At 45.4% G+C, this 20,772-nt stretch overlaps 1 protein-coding gene across 1 annotated transcript in view; it reads left to right on the forward strand.

The window, feature by feature from the left end:
* The window catches only part of ACOXL (acyl-CoA oxidase like), a 271,420-nt gene that overhangs the window by 168,759 nt on the left and 81,889 nt on the right, over positions 1-20,772 (forward strand). The window contains exons 12-13 of the mRNA XM_038765552.1: positions 12,843-12,932; positions 20,066-20,175. Of these exons, the coding sequence (XP_038621480.1) occupies positions 12,843-12,932; positions 20,066-20,175 (200 nt within the window). The remainder of the gene's footprint in view (positions 1-12,842; positions 12,933-20,065; positions 20,176-20,772) is intronic.

The following is a 20,772-nucleotide window of genomic DNA, read 5'->3' on the forward strand; positions in this document are numbered from 1 at the left end:
TCTCCGTAAATTAGCGCAAGTCTTCATCAACCTGTACGAGAACATCCAAGGGTGATGGCCCGGCACCTGTTTTTAATTTGTTCCGATACATTTATGAAGTGGAATCGGGCGCTTTGAAATACGGAGATGCGAAAACAGCAGGAAAACATTAACCCTCCCGGGGTGTGGATTTTGAGTCATACAGAATGTTTTGTAGCGATTTCAACGCAATAGGACATGACCTCAATGACACTCACAATTAGTCGTGAGGAGGTTCAATAGAACCCAGGAGTAGGAGAGGTAAAATCCTGAAGTCTACTGTATATGCTCTTTATTATAGAGAGATCGGATTCTAGATTGTATTACCCAGGGGGATACTATTGGCTTTAGAAAAATGGAATTTAGAGTTCCTTCTGCATACTCTACATTTCCTTTTTTATTAAAAGTGAAGTCTGTTAATGGAAAATATTGTTCTTTCTTGGACAGAGCCCATTTCCCCTTTTCCTTCTTCCATGTGGTCCATCAGTTTTCTTCCCCAAGGTTCAGCTTAGGAAGGGTGAGTCTGTGGAACCAAAGCTGGGCTGATTAATGATAATAATTATGAAGAAACCCCGGTCTCATTTTGTCATCTGTGACATGATTGGGTTCATCTTGAAGCCAGAGTTTGTGAGATGATGGTGGGGGGCCAGAAAGGACGTCCAGAAAGGTCAACCTGCCCTCTGGTTAAGGTCCGGAGAAACTCTCCATGCTGGCTCCTTTCAAGTAATCAATCAGTTGATCAATCAAGGGTATTTTTAAAGCATTTACTCTGTGCAGAGTACTGTACTAGGCTCTTGGGAGACTACAGTACAGTAGAGTTGGAAGGTACCGATGTAGTGTTTAGAGCACGGGCCTGGGAATCACAAGGTCGTGGGTTCTAATCCTAGCTCTGCCAGTGACACTGTGAGCCCCGCGTGGGATAGGGAGACAACCTGATTGCCTTGCATCCTCCCCAGCGCTTAGAACAGTGCTTTGCACATAGTAAGCACTTAACAAATGCCATCATATTATTAGGGACTGTATCCAACCCAATTTGCTTGTATCCACCCCAGCGCTTAGTAGAGTGCTTGGCACATAGTAAGGGCTTAACAAATACTGCAGTTATTATGAATAGTATTACATGGTCCCTGCCCTCTAAGGAGTTTGCAGTCTAGTGGGGGAGACTGATATTAAAATAAATTATAGATTAGTAAAGTGGCAGAGTATAAGCATAGGTTCAGAAGAAGATACTTAAGGTATACGAGAAGCAGCTTGGCCTAGTGGAAAGATGTTGCCAACTTGTACTTCCCAAGCGCTTAGTACAGTGCTCTGCACACAGTAAGCACTCAATAAATACGATTGAATGAATGAATGAATGAAGATCACGGGCCTGAGAGTGAGAGGACCTGGGTTCTAATTGTGGCTCTGCCACTAGTCTGCCGTGTGACCTTGGACAAGTCACTTTATTTGTCTGTGCCTCAGTTGCCACATCTGTAAAATGGGGATTCGAGACCTGTTCTCCCTCCTCCTCAGTCTGTGAGCCCCACGTGAGATGGGGACTGTGCCCGATCTGATTGTCTTGTATCTACCCCGGTGCTTGGTACGGTGAGTGGCACATAGTAAATGCTTAACAAATACCACAGTCATTCTTCTAAGTCCTGTGGTGATGTGGGTGGGGTGAGTAGGAAAGTAATAATAATAATACTAGTATTTGCTAAGCGCTTACTATAATAAAAATGATGGTATTTGTTAAGCGCTTACTATGTGCACTGTTCTAAGTGCTGGGGAGGTTACAAGGTGATCAGGTTGTCCCACGGGGGGCTCACAGTTTTAATCCCCATTTTACAGATGAGGTAACTGAGGCACAGAGAAGTTAAGTGACTTGCCCAAAGTCACACAGCTGACAGTTGGTGGAGCTGGGATTTTCATTCATTATTTCAATCATATTTATTGAGTGCTTACTGTGTGCAGAGCACTGTACTAAGCGCTTGGGAAGTACAAGTTGGCAACCTATAGAGACAGTCCCTACCCAACAGTGGGCTTACAGTCTAGAAAGGGAGTCTAGAGGGGGAAACCCTTCTAGATTTGAACCCATGACCTCTGACTCCAAAGCCGACGCTCTTTCCACTGAGCCACGCTGCGGTTCATACAAGAGAGTCTCACCTGGGGCTCACCGTCTTAGCCCCCCATTTTACAGATGAAAGAACGGGGGCATAGGGAAGTGAAGTGACTTGTCCAAGGTCACACAGCAGGTGTGTGGCAGTCGGGATTAGAACCCACGTCCTCTGTCTCCCAGGCCTATGCTCGTTCTCAGCCCATTGGGATGTTGGTCCCAGTCTCTTCTTGCTGGCAGGATTCCAGGTTCCGGGTGTCAACCTGGTCCAGGGCGAGGGTGGAGGAATACGCATCGCATCGCATCTCTGGGATGCCGAGATCCATCAGAATCCCGGGCCAACCGGGAGACTTGTCCAAGAAGGCAGATCCCCGAGGCATACACCCTGAACTCCAAAACTCCCCACCCTTCTGTGCCGAATTGGAACAGAAAGTATCCCAAGTATTAAATCCTCTTAACGGAGAAGGAGTCAGATGTCGTTAGCGCTGTTAAGACCCAGACCGAAGTGTATTCGACCTCCATTAATCTGGATAGGCCTGTCTCCGGGAAAATTGGAAACCACTTAACGTGAGGGAAGCATTAAGCAGGTGTGCTAGGGCACGGGAACGTTCTCAGCTTTAATATCAGATGTGATGGGGGCCAATTTGGCTTCTTTCCCAACTAGGAAACTTCCCCGCAGAATAATTTAGAGGGAAATGCTGGTGGAAGAGTCATACTTTCTCCCCACCATCACCCTGCCCCCAGACACACAGTGCTTATGTCCATAACCGTAATTTATTTATTTTCATTAATGTCCGTCTCCCGCTCTAGACTGTAAGCTCTCTGTGGGCAGGGAATGTGTCTACTAACTCCATTATATCGTACTCTCTAAAGCTCTTTGTACACTGCTCAGCACACAGTAAGCCCTCAATAAATATGATTGCTGGACCGAGTGGTCGATTCTCCCTAGAGACCCTCATGCCACCCAGTATACAAATGAATCCGGCGATTCGACCGTTGGGCCGCTGTGGCTGATTTGGAAAGACTTCGCCCTGAAAATTAACACTAGCTTCAGCTCAAAGAACTGCGGTGAACTATTTCAGGAGAAGTGGAAGCAGTAGACTTTAAGTCGGTTGGCACAGACGTTTTCCAAGTTGTCGGTTACCTGAGAAGCGTGTGTGTTTTGGCAGGATTTGCTGCTGAGTTCACATCTCTGAGGCTGCAATCCCAGTTTTTCCTCTCCTGATTGTTTCTGAGACAATTCTGGGCCTTCGAGGAATTCAACGGAAACTGGAGAGCGCGCGGTGTGTTGTGCTTGGCAGGGGGAGAAGTAAATGTTTTTGAAAGAGGGGTGAGGGCAAAACTTTGTGTTATCATATTGTGGGCAGGGAACATGCCTACCAACTCTGTTTTATTGTACTCTCAGCGTGGCTCAGTGGAAAGAGCCTAAGCTTTGGAGTCATGGGTTCAAAACCCCGCTCCGCCAATTGTCAGCTGTGTGACTTTGAGCAAGTCACTTAACTTCTCTGTGCCTCATCTGTAAAATGGGGATTAAGACTGTGAGCCCCCCCGTGGGACAACCTGATCACCTTGTAACCTCCCTAGTGCTTAGAATAGTGCTTTGCACATAGTAAGTGCTTAATAAATGCCATTACTATCATTCAATCATATTTATTGAGCGCTTACTGTGTGCAGAGCATTGTACTAAGCGCTTGGGAAGTACAAGTTGGCAACATATAGAGACGGTCCCTACCCAACAGCGGGCTCACATTCTAGAAGGGGGAGGCAGAGAACAAAACAAAGCATATTAACAAAATAAAATAAATAGAATTGTAAATATGTACAAATCTGTACAAACATATATACAGGTGCTGTGGGGAGGGGAGAGAGGTAGGGTGGGGGTGATGGGGAGGAGGAGAGGAAAAAGGGGGCTCAGTCTGGGAAGGCCTCTTGGAGGAGGTGAGCTCTCAGTAGGGCTTTGAAGGGAGGAAGAGAGCTAGCTTGGCGGATGTGCAGAGGGAGGAAATTCCAGGCCAGGGGGAGGACATGGGCCGGGGGTCGACGGCGGGACGGGTGAGAACGAGGCCCAGTGAGGAGGTTAGTGGCGGCAGAGGAGCGGAGGGTGCGGGCTGGGCTGGAGAAGGAAAGAAGGGAGATGAGGTAGGAGAGGGCGAGGGGAAGGACAGCCTTGAAGCCAAGAATGAGGAGTTTTTGCCTGATGCGTAGGTTGATTGGTAGCCACTGGAGATTTTTGAGGAGGGGAGTGACATGCCCAGAGCATTTCTGCACAAAGATGATCCGGGCAGCAGAGTGAAGTATAGATTGAAGTGGGGAGAGACAGAAGGATGGGAGATCAGAGAGGAGGCTGATGCAGTAATCCAGTCGGGATAGGATGAGAGACTGAACCAGCAATCACTGGTTATTACTATTATTACTCTCCCAAGCACTTAGTGTAGTGCTCTCCACAAAGTAAGCGCTCAATAAATACCAGTGATAAAAAGTAAGGAGGCTATGCTCTCTCCTCTAAGCTGTCTACTCTACGAGAAGCAGTTGTGGCCTACGGAAGAATACGGGCCTGGGAGTCAGAGGACCTGGGTTCTAATTCTGCTCTACCACTTGCCTGCTGTGTGACTGTGGGCAAGTTACTTTTCCAGTGCTTAGTACAGTGCCTGGAACATAGTAAGCGCTTAACAAATGTCATTATTATTACTATTATAATTTTTCACGTCTCTGGGCTGTGAGCCCGCTGTTGGGTAGGGACCGTCTCTATAGGTTGCCAACTTGTACTTCCCAAGCGCTTAGTACAGTGCTCTGCACACAGTAAGCGCTCAATAAATATGATTGAATGAATGAATGAATGAATGAATGGGCTGCAATTCCCTCATCTGCAAAGCAGGGATTCAATACTCTCCTACTCTTACTTAGACTGTGAACTCCATGAGGAGATTTAGCAGTGTGGCTCAGTGGAAAGAGCACAGGCTTTGGAGTCAGAGGTCATGGGTTCAAATCCCGGCTCCACCACCTGTCAGCTGTGTGACTTTGGGCAAGTCACTTAACTTCTCTGGGCCTCAGTTACCTCACCTGTAAAATGGGGATTAAGACCGTGAGCCCCCCGTGGGACAACCTGATCACCTTGTAACCTCCCCAGCACTTAGAACAGTGATTTGCACACAGTAAGCGCTCAATAAATACGAATGAATGAATGAATTTGCACATAGTAAGGGCTTAATAAATGACATCATTATTATTTTTATTGTTATTATTTGATTATCTTGTATCTACCCCAGCTCTTAGCAAGTGCTTTGCACAGACTAAGCACTTAACAAATGCCACAATTATTTTTATTTCTCTCCAGGACTTCAACGCATGTTTGAATTTTGGATGATACGGCATTCTGGTAATATTATTTAGGTGATGCATTCTTGGTAAACGTCACATCAATCAATCAAATGCTCAGTGCTGTTTATTGAGTGCTTACTGTGTGCAGAGTACTGTACTAAGCTCTTGGGAGAGTACAGTTCAACAGATTTGGTAGCCTCATTCCCCACATGCAAGCAGCTTACAGTCTTGGAAGACAAACATGAATATAAATAAATGAATTATGGAGGTGTATATAAGTGCTGTGGGGCTGAGGGAGGGAGGAAATCAAGTTCTTAAAGGGTATAGGGGAGAAGGGAGGAGGGGTAAAGGAAATGAGGGCTTAGGGAAGTAGATGTGATTTTAGGAGGGCTCTGAAGGTAGGGAGAGTGGTTGTTTGTCATTTATGGAGGGATAGAGAGTTCCAGGCAAGAGGCAAGACATAGTCAAGGGGTTGGCTGTGTGATAGACATGATCGGGGTTCAGGGTTCAGTGAGTAAGTTGACGTTAGAGGAGGAAAGTGTGAGGACTGAATTGTAGTATGAAATCAACGAGGTAAGGTAGGAGGGGCATGCTGATTGAGGGCTTTTTGAGAAGTTTCTGTTCAATAAGGAGGTGGATGGGAAAACACTGTAGGTTCTTGAGAAGTGAGACGATTTGGACTGAATCTTTTGTAGAAAAAACCATTTGGGCAGCCGAGTGAAGTACGAATGGACTGGAGAGGGAGAAGATAGGAAACAGGGAGGTCAGCAAGGAGGCTGATGCAGTAGTCAAGTGGGATAGGCTGAGTGTTTGGATTAAGGTCGTTACAGTTTAGATGGAAAGGAAAGAGCAGATTTTAGTAACGTTGTGATTTTAGGGATGTTGTGGAGGTGGGACCGACAGGGTTTAGTGATGGATTGAATATGTGGGTTGGATGAGAGAGAGACGTGAAGGATAACACCAAGGTTATGGGCTTGTGAGACAGGAAGGATGGTTGTGCCATCTATGGTGATAAGAAAGTCAGGGGGAGGACAGGGTTTGGGTGGGAAAATAAGAAATTCTGTTTTTGACATGTTAAATTTGAGATGTCAGAAGGACATCCAAGTAAGTGTCTTGAAGTCAGGAGGAAATGTGGATCTGCAGAGAGGGAGAGAGATCAGGACTGGAGATGTAGATTTGGGAATCATCCTCACAGAGGTGGTAGTTGAAACCACAGGAGTGAATGAGTTCTCCTAGGGAGTGGGTGTAGATGGAGAATAGAAGGGGACCCAGAGCTGAATCTTGAGGGACCCCCACAGTTTGGGGATGGGAGGCAGAGGAGGAGCCTGTGAAAGAGACAGAGAATGAGCGGCCAGAGCGATGAGGAGAACCAGGAAAGGACAGAGTCAGTAAAGCTGAGGTTGGATAACGTTTCCAGGAGAAGGGGGTGGTCCACAGTGTCGAAGGCAGCTGAGAGGTCGAGGAGGATTAGGATGGAGTAGAGGCCATTAAATTTGGCAAGAAGGAGATCATTGGTGACCTTTGAGAGGTTGGTTTCTGTGGAGTGAAGGGGTCAGAAGCCAGGTTGGAAGGAGTCAAGGAGAGAACTGGAGGAGAGGACCTTGAGGCAGCGGGTGTAGACAACTTGCTCAAGGAGTTTGGAGAGGAATGGTAGGAGTGAGATGGGATAATAATAATAATAATAATGATGGCATTTATTAAGCACTTACTATGTGCAAAGCACTGTTCTAAGCACTGGGGAGGTTACAAGGTGATCAGGTTGTCCCACGGGGGGCTCACAGTCTTAATCCCCGTTTTATAGATGAGGTCACTGAGGCACAGAGAAGTGAAGTGACTTGCCCAAAGTCACACAGCTGACAATTGGCAGAGCCGGGATTTGAACCCATGACCTCTGACTCTGGATGATAATTGGAGGGAGCTGTGGGTTTACGGGAGAGTGTTTTTAGGATCGGGGAGATATGTAAATAGGGATTATTACGACTGTGAGCCCCATGTAGGACATGGACTGCATCCAACCTGATTGACTTGTATCTACCCCAGTGCTCAATAATAATAAGAATAATAATGGTATTTGTTAAGCGCTTACTGTGTGTCAGGCACTGTACTAAGTGCTGGGGTAGGTACAAGCAAATCGAGGTGGACACAGCCCCTGTCCTATGTAAAACTCACAGTCTCAACCCCCATTTTACAGATGAGATAACTGAGGCCCAGAGAAGCAAAGTGACTTGCCCAAAGTCACACAGCAGACAAATGGCAGAGCCGGGATTAGAACCCATGACCTTCTGAGTCCCAGGCCCATGCTCTATCCACAACTCCATGCACTAGGCTGATTAGTATAGTGTCTGGCACATAATAAGCACTTAACAAATAACCATTTAAAAAAAATCGAAGACGGGACACAAATTGCCAAATAGACAACTAGGAGAGGAGTGTGGGTTCAAATGGTGAAAACAAGATAACCATTTGGTAAATGGATAACCCAGAAATAAACAGATATTCCCATCCTGGTCATGACCTCAGTGGGTTCAGGCCAGGTCAGAGCAGAGCTCAGGTTGTCCCATGGGGGGCTCACAGTCTTAATCCCCATTTTATAGATGAGGTCATTGAGGCACAGAGAAGTGAAGTGACTTGCCCAAAGTCACACAGCTGACAATTAGCGGAGCCGGAATTTGAACTCATGACTCTGACTCTGGGGTCAGGGACAAGTTCTCTCAGGCCAAAGATATTCGGCCCATTCACCGTTCACGGTTGGAGAAGCAGCATGGCACAGTGGATAGAGCACGGGCCTTGGAATCAGAAGGTCATGGGTTCTAACCGCGGCTCTGCCGCCTGTGTGAGGTGTGACTTTGGGCAAGTCATTTCCTTTCCTCTGTGCCTCAGTTACCTCATCTGAGTCGTATGTGGGACAGGGACTGTGTCCATCCCAATTTGCTTGTATCCAACACCAGTGCTTAGTACAGTCCCTGGCACACAGTGAGTGATTAACACATACCGTAATTATTCTTATTACTATTCCTTGTCCCTCCCACCCCAGACTCCAAATACTAACTGATCCTTCCTTACGTCTCATAACTACATCTTTCTTCCTCCAAGGACTCCCTTCTTCCACCATCAATCAATCAGTCGTATTTATTGAGGGCTTACTGTGTGCAGAGGTCGGCAGTAAGACAGATGAGACTGGGGCATAGTGAGTAGGAATGGTGTTAGAGGAGCAAAGTGCGAGGGCTTTGTAGCAGTAGGAGAGCAGTGAGGCGAGGTAGGAGGGGGCAGGGTTATTGAGTGGTTTAAAGCCGACGGTGAGGAGTTTCTGTTTGATGCGGAGGTGGATGGGCAACCATTGGAGGTTCTTGAAGAGCGGGGAAACATGGGCTGAACATTTTTGTAGAAAAATGATCCGGGCAGAATGTTCCATTGTTCATCATCTCAGCCTCAGCCTCAGGAAAACACCACCATTATTATTAATCCTTAAGAAAATTGGATCCTAAATGAATATATTTTATGGTGTTTGTTAAGCCCCTACTATGTGCCAGGCACTCCACTAAGAACTGGGGTTGGATACAAGCAAATCATTCATTAATTCATTCATTCAATCATATTTATTGAGCACTTACTGTGTGCAGAACACTGTACTAAGCTCTTGGAAAGTACAAGTCAGCAATAAAGAGAGACAGTCCCTGCCCACACAGGGCTTACGGTCTAGAAGGGGGAACAATCGGGATAAACACAGTCCCTGCCCCACATGGGGCTCACAGTCTCAATCCCGATTTTACAGATGAGGAAACTAAGGCACAGAGAAGTGAAGCGATTTCCCCAAGGTCACGCAGCAGACAAGTGGCAGAGCCAGGATTAAAAGCCAAGTCCTTCTGACTCTCAGGCCCGTGCTATATTAGTATATATTGCTTAGTATAGTGCCCTGAATAATAATAGTAATAATAATAATGGCATTTGTTAAGTACTTACAATGTGTGAAGCACTGTTCTAAGCCTGGGAGGGATGCAAGGTGATCACGTTGTCCCACGTGGGGCTCACAGTCTTAATCCCCATTTTACAGATGAGGTAACTGAGGCTCAGAGAAGTCAAGTGACTTGCTTAAAGTCACACAGCTGACAAGTGGGGGAGCCGGGATTGGAACCCATGACCTCTGACTCCCAAGCCCGGGTTCTTTCCACAGTAAACACTGAATAAATTCAATTGATTGATTGATGGAGGAGGTTGAAAATGACCTTCTGGCTAGGTCGAGTAATCCAAGTGTTGTGTGGAGTTTTCCCCCCCTTTCTTTCCTTTTTAGTAACATTACTGAGAACTGTTAGAAGTTGGAGAGCTCCTTGGCTTAGAGCTCACCTCAGATGCTGGTCTCCATGCCGGGCAAGAAGCCCAACAGGTGTAAAGGGTACAATCCCTTGCAAAACATCCGTGGAGCTTGGGCCAACCTCTAGAGTGGAAATGATTGCCCCGGGTTTCTAATTACGCTTTCGCGGGGGAAAAACGAGAGCCGCGATTTCAGCGGGAAAACAAAGTCCAAGGAAAATATTGATTTACGTCGTTGGCTCTTTCAGCCCTTCCTTGTTCACCTAACCTACCTTCTCATTCTCTTCTTCCTCCTCTGGGCAAATTATTTTGAACCTGCCCTTCCGTTAGATTTGTATGCACCTTGAGTCTGTCAGCCAATCATACTTATTGAGCGTTTACCGGGTGCAGAACTCTGTACTAAGCGTTTGGGAGAGTACAATGTAACAATATGACAGACACATTTTACCTGCCCACAACGAGCTTGAGGACAGAGATTTATCTTTAGACTGTGAGCCCACTGTTGGGTAGGGACTGTCTCTATATATTGCCAATTTGTACTTCCCAAGCGCTTAGTACAGTGCTCTGCACACAGTAAGCGCTCAATAAATACGATTGATGATGATGATGATGAATACAGTGCTCTGCCTATGATAAACTCAATAAATGCCACCAATTGATCGATTAGGGGCTCAATAAGTACTGTTAATTGACCGAAAAATCACTTCCTGGAAATTACTATTTCTGGAAGAGAAAGTTTTCAAGCTCGTTATCAGTTGGAGGGCTTTCTGTGTGCTTGGGAGAATGTAGTAAAAACAAAAGACGTACCAATCGACAGTGGTATTCATTGAGTGTTTACAACGTGTAGAGTACTGTTAAGCACTTAATGAGCCGAGGCATAGTCTCTAACTTCCAGGAGCTTGCGGTCTGAAGGGGGAAGACAGACACAAATAATTTTCAAATAGTGAGAGGAGAAGGAGAATAAAAACATCAGCTGGTTGTGGCAGAAGTCAATCAATCGGTGGTATTTATTGAGCAGTTAATTGTGTACAGAGCACAGTACTAAGCGCTTGGGAGAGTACAATACAGGCTCATTCCCTGCCCACAGTGAGTTAACAGCTTAAAGGAGGAGGCAGATATTAATATAAATAAATTCTTAATAATATATCATTTATAGATATGTATTTATAAGTGCTGTGGGGCCAAAAATGGGGCAAATGCCAAATGTCCAAAGATCCCAGATGTGACTCCACAGATGAAGCAGAACCGAGAGGGAGCCAGGGAAAGGAGGGCTTAATTGGGAAAGTATGGAAAGATGAGTGATGACTACCTAAGGCCTGTAGATTGTTTTATAAATATACGTACTAAAGGGGTCACTGGGTTAACGTGACTTGTGGTGGGGGAAAATGATTGGAGATTACATACTAAAGAAGGTGCCTTTTTAGAAGAGCTTTGAAGATGGAGCGGACTGGGAATGCATCTGTTGTTGCACTTGGGAGGCCTGTTCTTTATCCATGAGGCCGTGCTGCTTTTTTTATATTTTTTATTTTTATAATGGCATTTATTAAGCACTTACTATGTGCAAAGCACTGTTCTAAGCGCTGGGGAGGTTGGTTGGACCAGAGTGGTGGTCATTTGGTGGAGAAGAAGGAATGAATCGGGGAAATACTGTGAAGAAAAACCTGTCAGATTTAGGTGATAGATTTACTCAATCAATGGTATTTATTGAGTACTTAAACTGTGTGAAGAGCAATCAATCAATCAATCAATCAATCCTATTTATTGAGCACTTACTGTGTGCACAGCACTGTACTAAGAGCTTGGGAAAGTACAGTACAATAGAGTTGGTAGGCATGATCCTTTCCCACAAGGAGCTTATCATCTACAGGGAGACAAGCATTAAAATAAATTGCAAGTAAGAAAAATAATAGAGTATAAGGCCATTTTCATAAGTGCTGTGGAAGTGGGGTGAGTATCCCAGTGTTTAAGGGGGACACAGCCAAGTGGGACAGGTGAGAACGGGGCCCAGTAAGGAAGTGAGCGGCGGCAGAGGAGCGGAGTGAACGGGCTGGGCTGGAAAAGGAGAGAAGGAGAGGTGAGGTAATAATAATAATAACGATGGCATTTATTAAGTGCTTACTATGTGCAAAGCACTGTTCTAAGCGCTGGGAAGATTACAAGGTGGGAGGGGGCAAGGGAATGGAGAGCTTTGAAGCCAATAGTGAGGAGTTTATGCTTCATGCGAGATTTTTGATGGCAAGTTGCTAATGCACTCAATCTACCAATGTTATTTATTAAGCACTTATGGCGAGCAGAACACTGGGCTAAATTCTAATGAGAAGCAGTGTGGCCCAGTGGAAATAGCAGAAGACCGGGGTTCTAATCCCAGCTCCGACTTGGGCAAGTCATTTAACTTCTCTGTGTCTCAGTTATGCCACCTGCAAAATTGGGGATAAAATCCTACTCCCTCCTGCTTAGACTGTGAGCCCCATGTGGGACAGAGACAGTGTCCAACCAGATTAACTTATATCTACCCTGGTGCTTAGAACAGTACTTTGCACATAGTGCTTAACAAGTACTGTTATTATTATTACTATTATTATTATTGTTATTAATAACAAGAGATGGCCAAATGACAAAGATGATTAAGGAACCAACAAAGCCAAACTGAAAATATGCCTGTAAAGACAGTGAGCACCCCTTTACATTAAGGCACTCATTATCGAAATCACTTTTGAATCCATCTTAGAAATGTCAGTTTGAAGAGATTAAAGAGCTCTCCACTAAGTGAGCTCTTTTTGAGTGGTATCAAAAGGTAAGATGATGATTTAGGACTTTTCACCAGCCTTCCAAAAATAAAGCTGATTTTTCGAGAGCCACAGACACCTCCACACTGTAAAAATTCCAGAGATTTGAGGAAAATGTAAACCAAAAAATTAGGAGACTTCCCTAAAATCTCAGGCTATTAGTGGAAATGGAATATTTCCAAGGTAATTTTCATCATGAATTAAGTTAGCCTAAAAACCCCAAAAGAATGGTTGCATAAAAAATTATCAAAACTATTTTTGGGGGACAGCATTTCAGTGATTTTAAATGATGACGTGATTCTTTTTTCATTTTGCTGAAGGGTTACATGATGGAAAACAGAATCTCCGGTTTAAAGTGCGACTCAGATGTGTTTGCAACTTTCGAAGGGGACAATGTCGTCATGCTTCAGGTAAAATTGAAGACGCGTTTCTTTTCCTTAGCGCTTTTCGATCTATAAAGGCAAAGCGGGCCCTTGGGATGTGGAGTGGTAGATCTGAGGTGGATCTGTGTTGTATTCTTTCATCGTGCTTGGCCTGTTGTTCCTGTGAAGGTTTGATTCTGTGAGCCTCATGCGGGACGGAAACTGGGTCTGACCTCATTCATTTGTACTCAGTCCAGTGCTTAAAACAGTGTTTGACACGTAGTAAGTACCGTGGAAGAAAAACTTCACAAACTCTGCGTTGTGTTCAGAGAAAAGTTTTATTACCACTGGTGGTTTATCTGACTCTAGTAGGGAGAGCAGCAGAGATTCCCCTGCTAATCAAGGCCCGCTCAACTACAAACAAAACAGAGATTCTTTATATACCATTAATACAGCATTCATAATGATCAGAATGATATAATAAGAGAAATACTATATAGGTTAGAAAACAGTGAGTTCCTGGGGCATTTTCTGTTTAGTACTGGGTCTCCTTTGATAATAATAATAATAATGATGGCATTTATTAAGCACTTACGCTGTGCAAAGCACTGTTCTAAGCACTGGGGAGATACAAGGTGATCAGGTTGTCCCATGGGGGGCTATAGGTTAGAAAGCAGTGAGTTCCTGGGGCATTTTCTGTTTAGTCCTGGGTTTCCTTTGATAATAATAATAATAATGATGGCATTTATTAAGCACTTACGATGTGCAAAGCACTGTTCTAAGCACTGGGGAGATACAAGGTGATCAGGTTGCCCCATGGGGGGCTTACAGTCTTAATCCCCATTTTACAGATGAGGTGCTGAGGCCCAGAGAAGTGAAGTGACTTGCCCAAAGTCACACAGCTGACGATTGGCGGAGCTGGGATTTGAACCCATGACCTCTGCCTCCAAAGCCCGTGCTCTTTCCCCTGAGCCACACTGCTTCTCTAAGGTGATAAGGTGATAAGTAGGGCCGGGGGCTTGATTGGTTCCAAGGCGTGGTTTTACCATGTTGTAATGTGCTTGACTGACCTGGAGCTTGGCTACTCAATTTGAGTCCATCATGAAACCAAAGTTATTGAGTCAATCATATAATCAAGTTATTTGAGTCAATCAAAGGACTGGGCATGGCTTTTAGTAAATCACCTAACCAGGTAGTAATAATAATAATGATGGCATTTGTTACTTTGGGTTAATCAAACTAGTCCTCTCCCCCTCGTCCCCCTCTCCATCCCCCCCATCTTACCTCCTTCCCTTCCCCACAGCACCTGTATATATGTATATATGTTTGTACATATTTATTACTCTATTTATTTATTTTACTTGTACATATCTATTCTATTTATTTTATTTTGTTAGTATATTTGGTTTTGTTCTCTGTCTCCCCCTTCTAGACTGTGAGCCCACTGTTGGGTAGGGACCGTCTCTATATGTTGCCAACTTGTACTTCCCAAGTGCATAGCACAGTGCTCTGCACACAGTAAGCGCTCAATAAATACGATTGATTGATTGATTGATTGGGCTTCGCTTGATTGAATGAGGTAACCAAGCGTGGAGTCAATCAACCCTTCAGACACACTCAAAGCAGTCAAGCGGGCCTAGGCGGAGGGAAAGGTCAGAGAGAAAGGTGGACAAATGCAGGACCTTGACCATTGTGCTTCCACAGCACTTAATAGTAATAATGATGGCATTTATTAAGCCCTTACTATGTGCAAAGCACTGTCCTAAGCGCTGGGGTAGTTACAAGGTGATCAGGTTGTCCCACGGGGGGCCCGCAGTCTTAATCCCCATTTTATAGATGAGGTCACTGAGGCCCAGAGAAGTGAAGTGACTTGCCCAAAGTCACACAGCTGACAATTGGCGGAGTAGGGATTTGAACCCATGATCTCTGACTCCAAAGCCCGTGGTCTTTCCACTGAGCCACGCTGCTTCTCTGTACCATTAAAAAAAAAATTGAATAGCCTTTTAATTGAATTACAAAAGAGCCACAGCTTCTCAATATTGAAATGGAGTTGGGGGAGACTTGTTCCCCTTGGCCTCCAAACCTCTTCAAGCCTTCCCCCAAGTAAAGAACCCTTCTCTGGCTCCTACTGCTTCCTCTACTAATTGTAGTATTTGTTAGGCGCTTACTAAGTGCCAAGCATGGTTCTAAGCGCTGGGGGAGATAGGAGCTAGTCAGGTCCCACATGGAGGGAGTAGGATTTAATCCCTATTTTACAGTTGAGGAAACTGAAGCACAGAGAAGTTAAATGACTTGCCCGAGATCACACAGCCGGTACGTGGCAGAGCTGGTTTAAGAACCCAGGTCCTCTGACTCCAGGCCTGTAATAATAATAATAATGATGGCATTTATTAAGCACTTACTATGTGCAAAGCACTGTTCTAAGCGCTGGGGAGGTTACAAGCTGATCAGGTTGTCCCACGTGGGGCTCACAGTCTTAATCCCCATTTTACAAATTAGGGAACTGAGGCCCAGAGAAGTTAAGTGACTTGCCCAAAATCACACAGCTGAGAAGTGGCGGAGGCGGGATTTGAACCCCTGACCTCTGACTCCAAATCCCATGCTCTTTCCACTGGCCACGCTGCTACTCCTATGCTCTTTACACTAAGGCTAAGCATGCTCTTTGAGAAGCAGCATGGCGAAGTGGATAGGACACAGGCCTGGGAGTTATAATAATAATAATACTAATAATGGTGGTATTTGTTAAGCGCTTACTATATGCCAAGCACTCTTCTAAGCGCTGGGGGAGATACAAGGTCATCAGGTTGTCCCACATGGGACTCACAGTCTTATCCCCATTTTACAGATGTGGTAACTGAGGCACAGAGAAGTTGGAGAAGCAGCGTGGCTTAGCGGAAAGAGCATGGGCTTTGGAATCAGAGGTCATGGGTTCGAATCCCGGCTCCACCACATGTCTGCTGTGTGACCTTGGGCAAGTCACTTAACTTCTCTGAGCCTCAGTTACCTCATCTGTAAAATCTGGATGAAGACTGTGAGCCCCACGTGGGGCAACCTGATCACCTTCTAACCTCCCCAGTGCTTAGAACAGTGCTTTGCACATCGTAAGCACTTAACAAATGCCATTATAATAAATAAATAAGTCAAGTGACTGGCCCAAAGTCACACAGCTGATAAGTGGCAGAGGCAGGATGTCATGGGTTCTAATCCCAGCTCCACCACTTGTCCACTGTATGACCTTGGGCAAGTCAGTTCACTTCTCTGTGCCTCAGTTACCTCATCTGTAAAATGGGGATTGAAACTATGAGCCCCGCATGGGACAAGGACAGCGTCCAACCCAATTAGCTTCCATCCACCCCAGCGCTTAGTAAAGTGCCTGACATGAAGCAAGCACTTAATAATAGTCTTAATTATTATTGTTATTAAGCCACACCGCTTCCATTTGCCAACACCGCATTTCCTAGTGACTTGAAATCACTTCTAGTTGGAGGCCCGGAGATTCACCCGAAGTGGGACATAACCAACACTGAGGTTCTCAGAGCAACAACTTTTCCTTTTGGTTGTTTTCTTTTCAAATTTATCAGCTCTATGTTTCATCGTGCTGAAACACCCACCTCTCTGTGGGGGCGGCTGGCCACAGGGGTCACCTCAGCCCGGATACTCGGAAGTCTGAGGGGATCAGCAGACCTTGGCTGTTACAGGTTCAGAAGGCAGTTTTTCAAGATTTATTCGTTCATTCGTTCAGTCAGTCGTATTTATTGAGCTCTTACTGTGCGCACAGCACTGTACTAAGCGCTTGAGAGGATAAAAGGCACTTCTGTGTGCCTCAGTTACCTCATCTGTAAAATGGGGATCGAGACTGTGAGCCCCCACGTGGGACAGGGACTATGTCCAATTCAATTTGCTTGTATCCACCCCAGCACTTACGTGGCTCAGTGGAAAGAGCCTGGGCTTTGGAGTCAGAGGTCATGGGTTCGCGTCCCGGCTCCGCCACTTGTCAGCTGTGTGACTTTGGGCAAGTCACTTCACTTCTCTGGGCCTCAGTTCCCTCATCTGGAAAATGGGGATGAAGACTGTGAGCCCCCCGTGGGACAACCTGATCACCTTGTGACCTCCCCATCACTTAGAACAGTGCTTTGCACATAGTAAGCGCTTATAAATGCCATTATTATTATTATTATTACAGTGCCTGGCACATAGTAAGCTCTTAACAAATACCATCATCATTATTATTATTATCATTACAATAGAGCAAAAGTATGGACATATTCCCTGCTCACAACGAGCTTACGGTCTAGAGGGGGAGACAGACATTAACAGAAATAAATAAAAGGACAGCTACGTCCATGAGTGCTGTGGGGCTGGGAGGGGGGATGAATATTCATTCGTTCATTCAATCGTATTTATTGAGCACTTACTGGGTGCAGAGCACTGTACTAAGTGCTTGAGACAGTACAGTATAACACATTCCCTGCCTTATTAAGCACTTCCTCATTCCTCACAACAATATAACAGGCATATTGCCTGCACACAATGAGCTTACAGTCCTGAGGGGTCTCAGTAACCAAAGGTAGACCCCTTCCTGGGTCTGGGTCATGGGTTCAAATCCTGGCTCTGCCAATTGTCAGCTGTGTGACTTTGGGCAAGTCACTTAACTTCTCTGGCCCTCACTGACCTCATCTGTAAGATGGGGATTAAAGACTGTGAGCCCCCCGTGGGACAACCTGATCACCTTGTAACCACCCCAGCACTTAGAACAGTGCTTTGCACATAGTAAGCGCTTAATAAAGGCCATCATTATTATTATTATCTGTTTCCTGGTCAAACTAAAAATGTAATAATCGTTCTTAGAATGTAAATCGGTCATTGGATTGATGATTTTTATTGAGTGCTTGCTGTGTTCAGAGCACTGTACTAAATGCTGGAGAATCAAGATTCCTACTTCGTGGAAGTTAAGTGGACCTGGTTAATTTCCAAATTTCATCCCCAAAAAATGAAGAAGTTCACCCCTTTCTATGGAAGATCTTCCAAAGAAAATATGAAGCAGATTCTTGCAGGGCAAAGGCAAAACCACTGGGAAAGCATGGCCTAGTGGGTAGAGCCAGGGCCTTCGAGTCAGAAGGTCATGGGTTCTAATCCCGGCTTCACCGCTTGTCTGCTCTGCGACCTTGGGCAAGTCATTTCACTTCTCTGTGGCTTAGTTCCCTCATCTTTAAATAAGGGTGAAGACTCTGAGCCCCAAGTGGGACATGGACTGTGTCCCCCTGATTATCTTGTATCTCCCTTAGCGTCGAGTACAGTGTCTGGCACAAAGAAAGCACCTAACAAATACCTTAAAAAACCCCAAAAAAGGCAGTAAAGGAGGTTGCTTCAGAAGTAGTACTAATAACAATTAGCGTACTTGTTAAGCACTTACTATGTGTGCTGCACTGGATTAGATACAAGATAATCAGGTGGCACACTTAGGGTAGGATTTAAATCTCATTTTACAGGTGAAACAAATGAGGTATAGAGAAGTGAAGTAACTTGCCCAAGGGAGTTGACAGGGTTTGGGTGGGAAGATTAGGAGTTCTGTTTTGGACACGTTAATAATAATCATAATAATAATGACGGCATTTATTAAGCGCTTACTATGTGCAAAGCACTGTTCTAAGCACTGGGGAAGTTACAAGGTGATCAGGTTGTCCCACGGGGGGGGCTCACAGTCTTAATCCCCATTTTACAGATGAGGTAACTGAGGCCCAGAGAGGTGAAGTGACTTGCCCAAAGTCACACAGCTGACAAGTGGCGGACTCGGGATTTGAACCCTTGATCTCTGACTCTAAAGCCCGTGTTCTTTCCACTGAGCCACGCTGCTCGGGATGTCCAAGTAGAGATGTCCTGAAGGCAGGAGGAAATGTGAGACTGCAGAGAAGGAGAGAAAGATGATGGCTGGAGATGTAGATTTGGGTGTCAACCGCATAGCCATGGTAGTTGAAACCATGAGAGTGAGTGCTCTGAGCGGCCGCTGAAATATATGTATATATGTTTGTACATATTTATTACTCTATTTATTTTACTTGTACATATCTATTCTATTTATTTTATTTTGTTACTATGTTTGGTTTTGTTCTCTGTCTCCCCCTTCTAGACTGTGAGCCCGCTGTTGGGTAGGGTCTGTCTCTATATGTTGCCAATTTGTACTTCCCAAGCGCTTAGAACAGTGCTCTGCACATAGTAAGCACTCAATAAATAGGATTGATTGAGTGAGTTCTTCAAGGGAGTGGGGGTAGATGGAAAATCGAAGGGGACCCATAACTGAGCCCCCAATTAGAGGGTGGGAGGCACAGGAGAAGCCCATGAAAGAGGCTAATAATGGGCATCCAGAGAGATAGGAGGAGAACCAGAGGAGGACAGTAAGAAGTTCATTCATTCATTCATTCATTCAATCGTATTTATTGAGCGCTTACTGTGTGCAGAACACTGTACTAAGTGGTTGAGAAGTACAAGGGTAGGGTAGGGACCATCAGTGGGCTCACAGTCTAGAAGGGGGAGACAGACAATAAAACAAAACATGTAGCAGGTGTCAAGTCATCAGAATAAATAGAAGTAAAGCTAGATGCACATCATTAACAAAATAAATAGAATAGTAAATAAGTACAAGTAAAATAAATAGAATAATAAATCTGTACAAACATATATACAGGTGCTGTGGGGAGGGGAAGGAGGTAGGGCAGGGGGGATGGGGAGGGGGAGAGGAAGGAGGGGGCTCAGTGTGGGAAGGCCTCCTGGAGGAGGTGAGCTCTTAGTAGGGCTTTGAAGGGAGGAAGAGAGCTAGCTTGGCGGATGGGCAGAGGGAGGGCATTCCAGGCCAGGGGGATGACGTGGGCCGGGGGTCGATGGTGGGACAGGCGAGAACGAGGCCTAACGGTGAGGAGGTTACGGGAGCCCACTATCGGGTAGGGACTGTCTCTATGTGATGCCAATTTGTACTTCCCAAGCGCTTAGTACAGTGCTCTGCACATAGTAAGCGCTCAATAAATACGATTGATTGATTGATTGATTGAGGTTAGCAGAGGCAGAGGAGCGGAGGGTGCGGGCTGGGCTGCAGAAGGAGAGAAGGGAGGTGAGGTAGGAGGGGGCAAGAGGATGGACAGCCTTGAAGCTCAGGGTGAGGAGTTTTGAAATGAAAACTCTTTACACAGGTGGTTGTCCGAGAACTGCTGACTCAGTCTACCAGGCAAAATGAGGAACGACCGCTTTTTGGCCTCCTTCGAAGCTGGGCAGAGTCTCTGAGGGACAGTTTGAGAACTAGGTAAGTACGGACTGGATGCAGAGTTTGAATTTCGAGCCATGGGCTGCAGGAAGGACGGTTCGGTCTCCAGATGGAACTCGAGAGCTGTTTTGTTTGGACGTCTGAAAGAAAGTGTTGGGTAGGGCTAGGAGGAATTGTTCCCAAGGAAGGCCGGAAAGTAGTGTGGCCAAATGGATAGAGCACATGCCTAAGGAGTCTAAGCCCGGCTCTATCACTTGTTTGCTGTGTGACCTTAGGCAAGTCACTTCACTTCCTCTGTGCCTCACTTCCCTTCTCTGTAAAATGGGTATGAACACCATGATCCTCAAATAATAATAATAATAATAATAATAATAATAATAATAATAATAAAATAATGTTGGTATTTGTTAAGCGCTTACTATGTGCAAGACACAGTTCTAAGCACTGGGGTAGATACAAGGTAGTCAGGTTGTCCCACGTGGGACTCACGATCTTCATCCGCATTTTACAGATGAGGGAACTGAGGCCCAGAGAAGTTAAGTGACTTGCCCAAAGCCTCACAGCTGACAAGTGGCAGAGCCGGAATTTGAACCCACGACCGCTGACTCCAAAGCCCGGGCTCTTTCCACTGAGCCA

Source organism: Tachyglossus aculeatus, chromosome 23, assembly GCF_015852505.1.
Source record: "Tachyglossus aculeatus isolate mTacAcu1 chromosome 23, mTacAcu1.pri, whole genome shotgun sequence".
Lineage (NCBI taxonomy): Eukaryota > Metazoa > Chordata > Mammalia > Monotremata > Tachyglossidae > Tachyglossus > Tachyglossus aculeatus.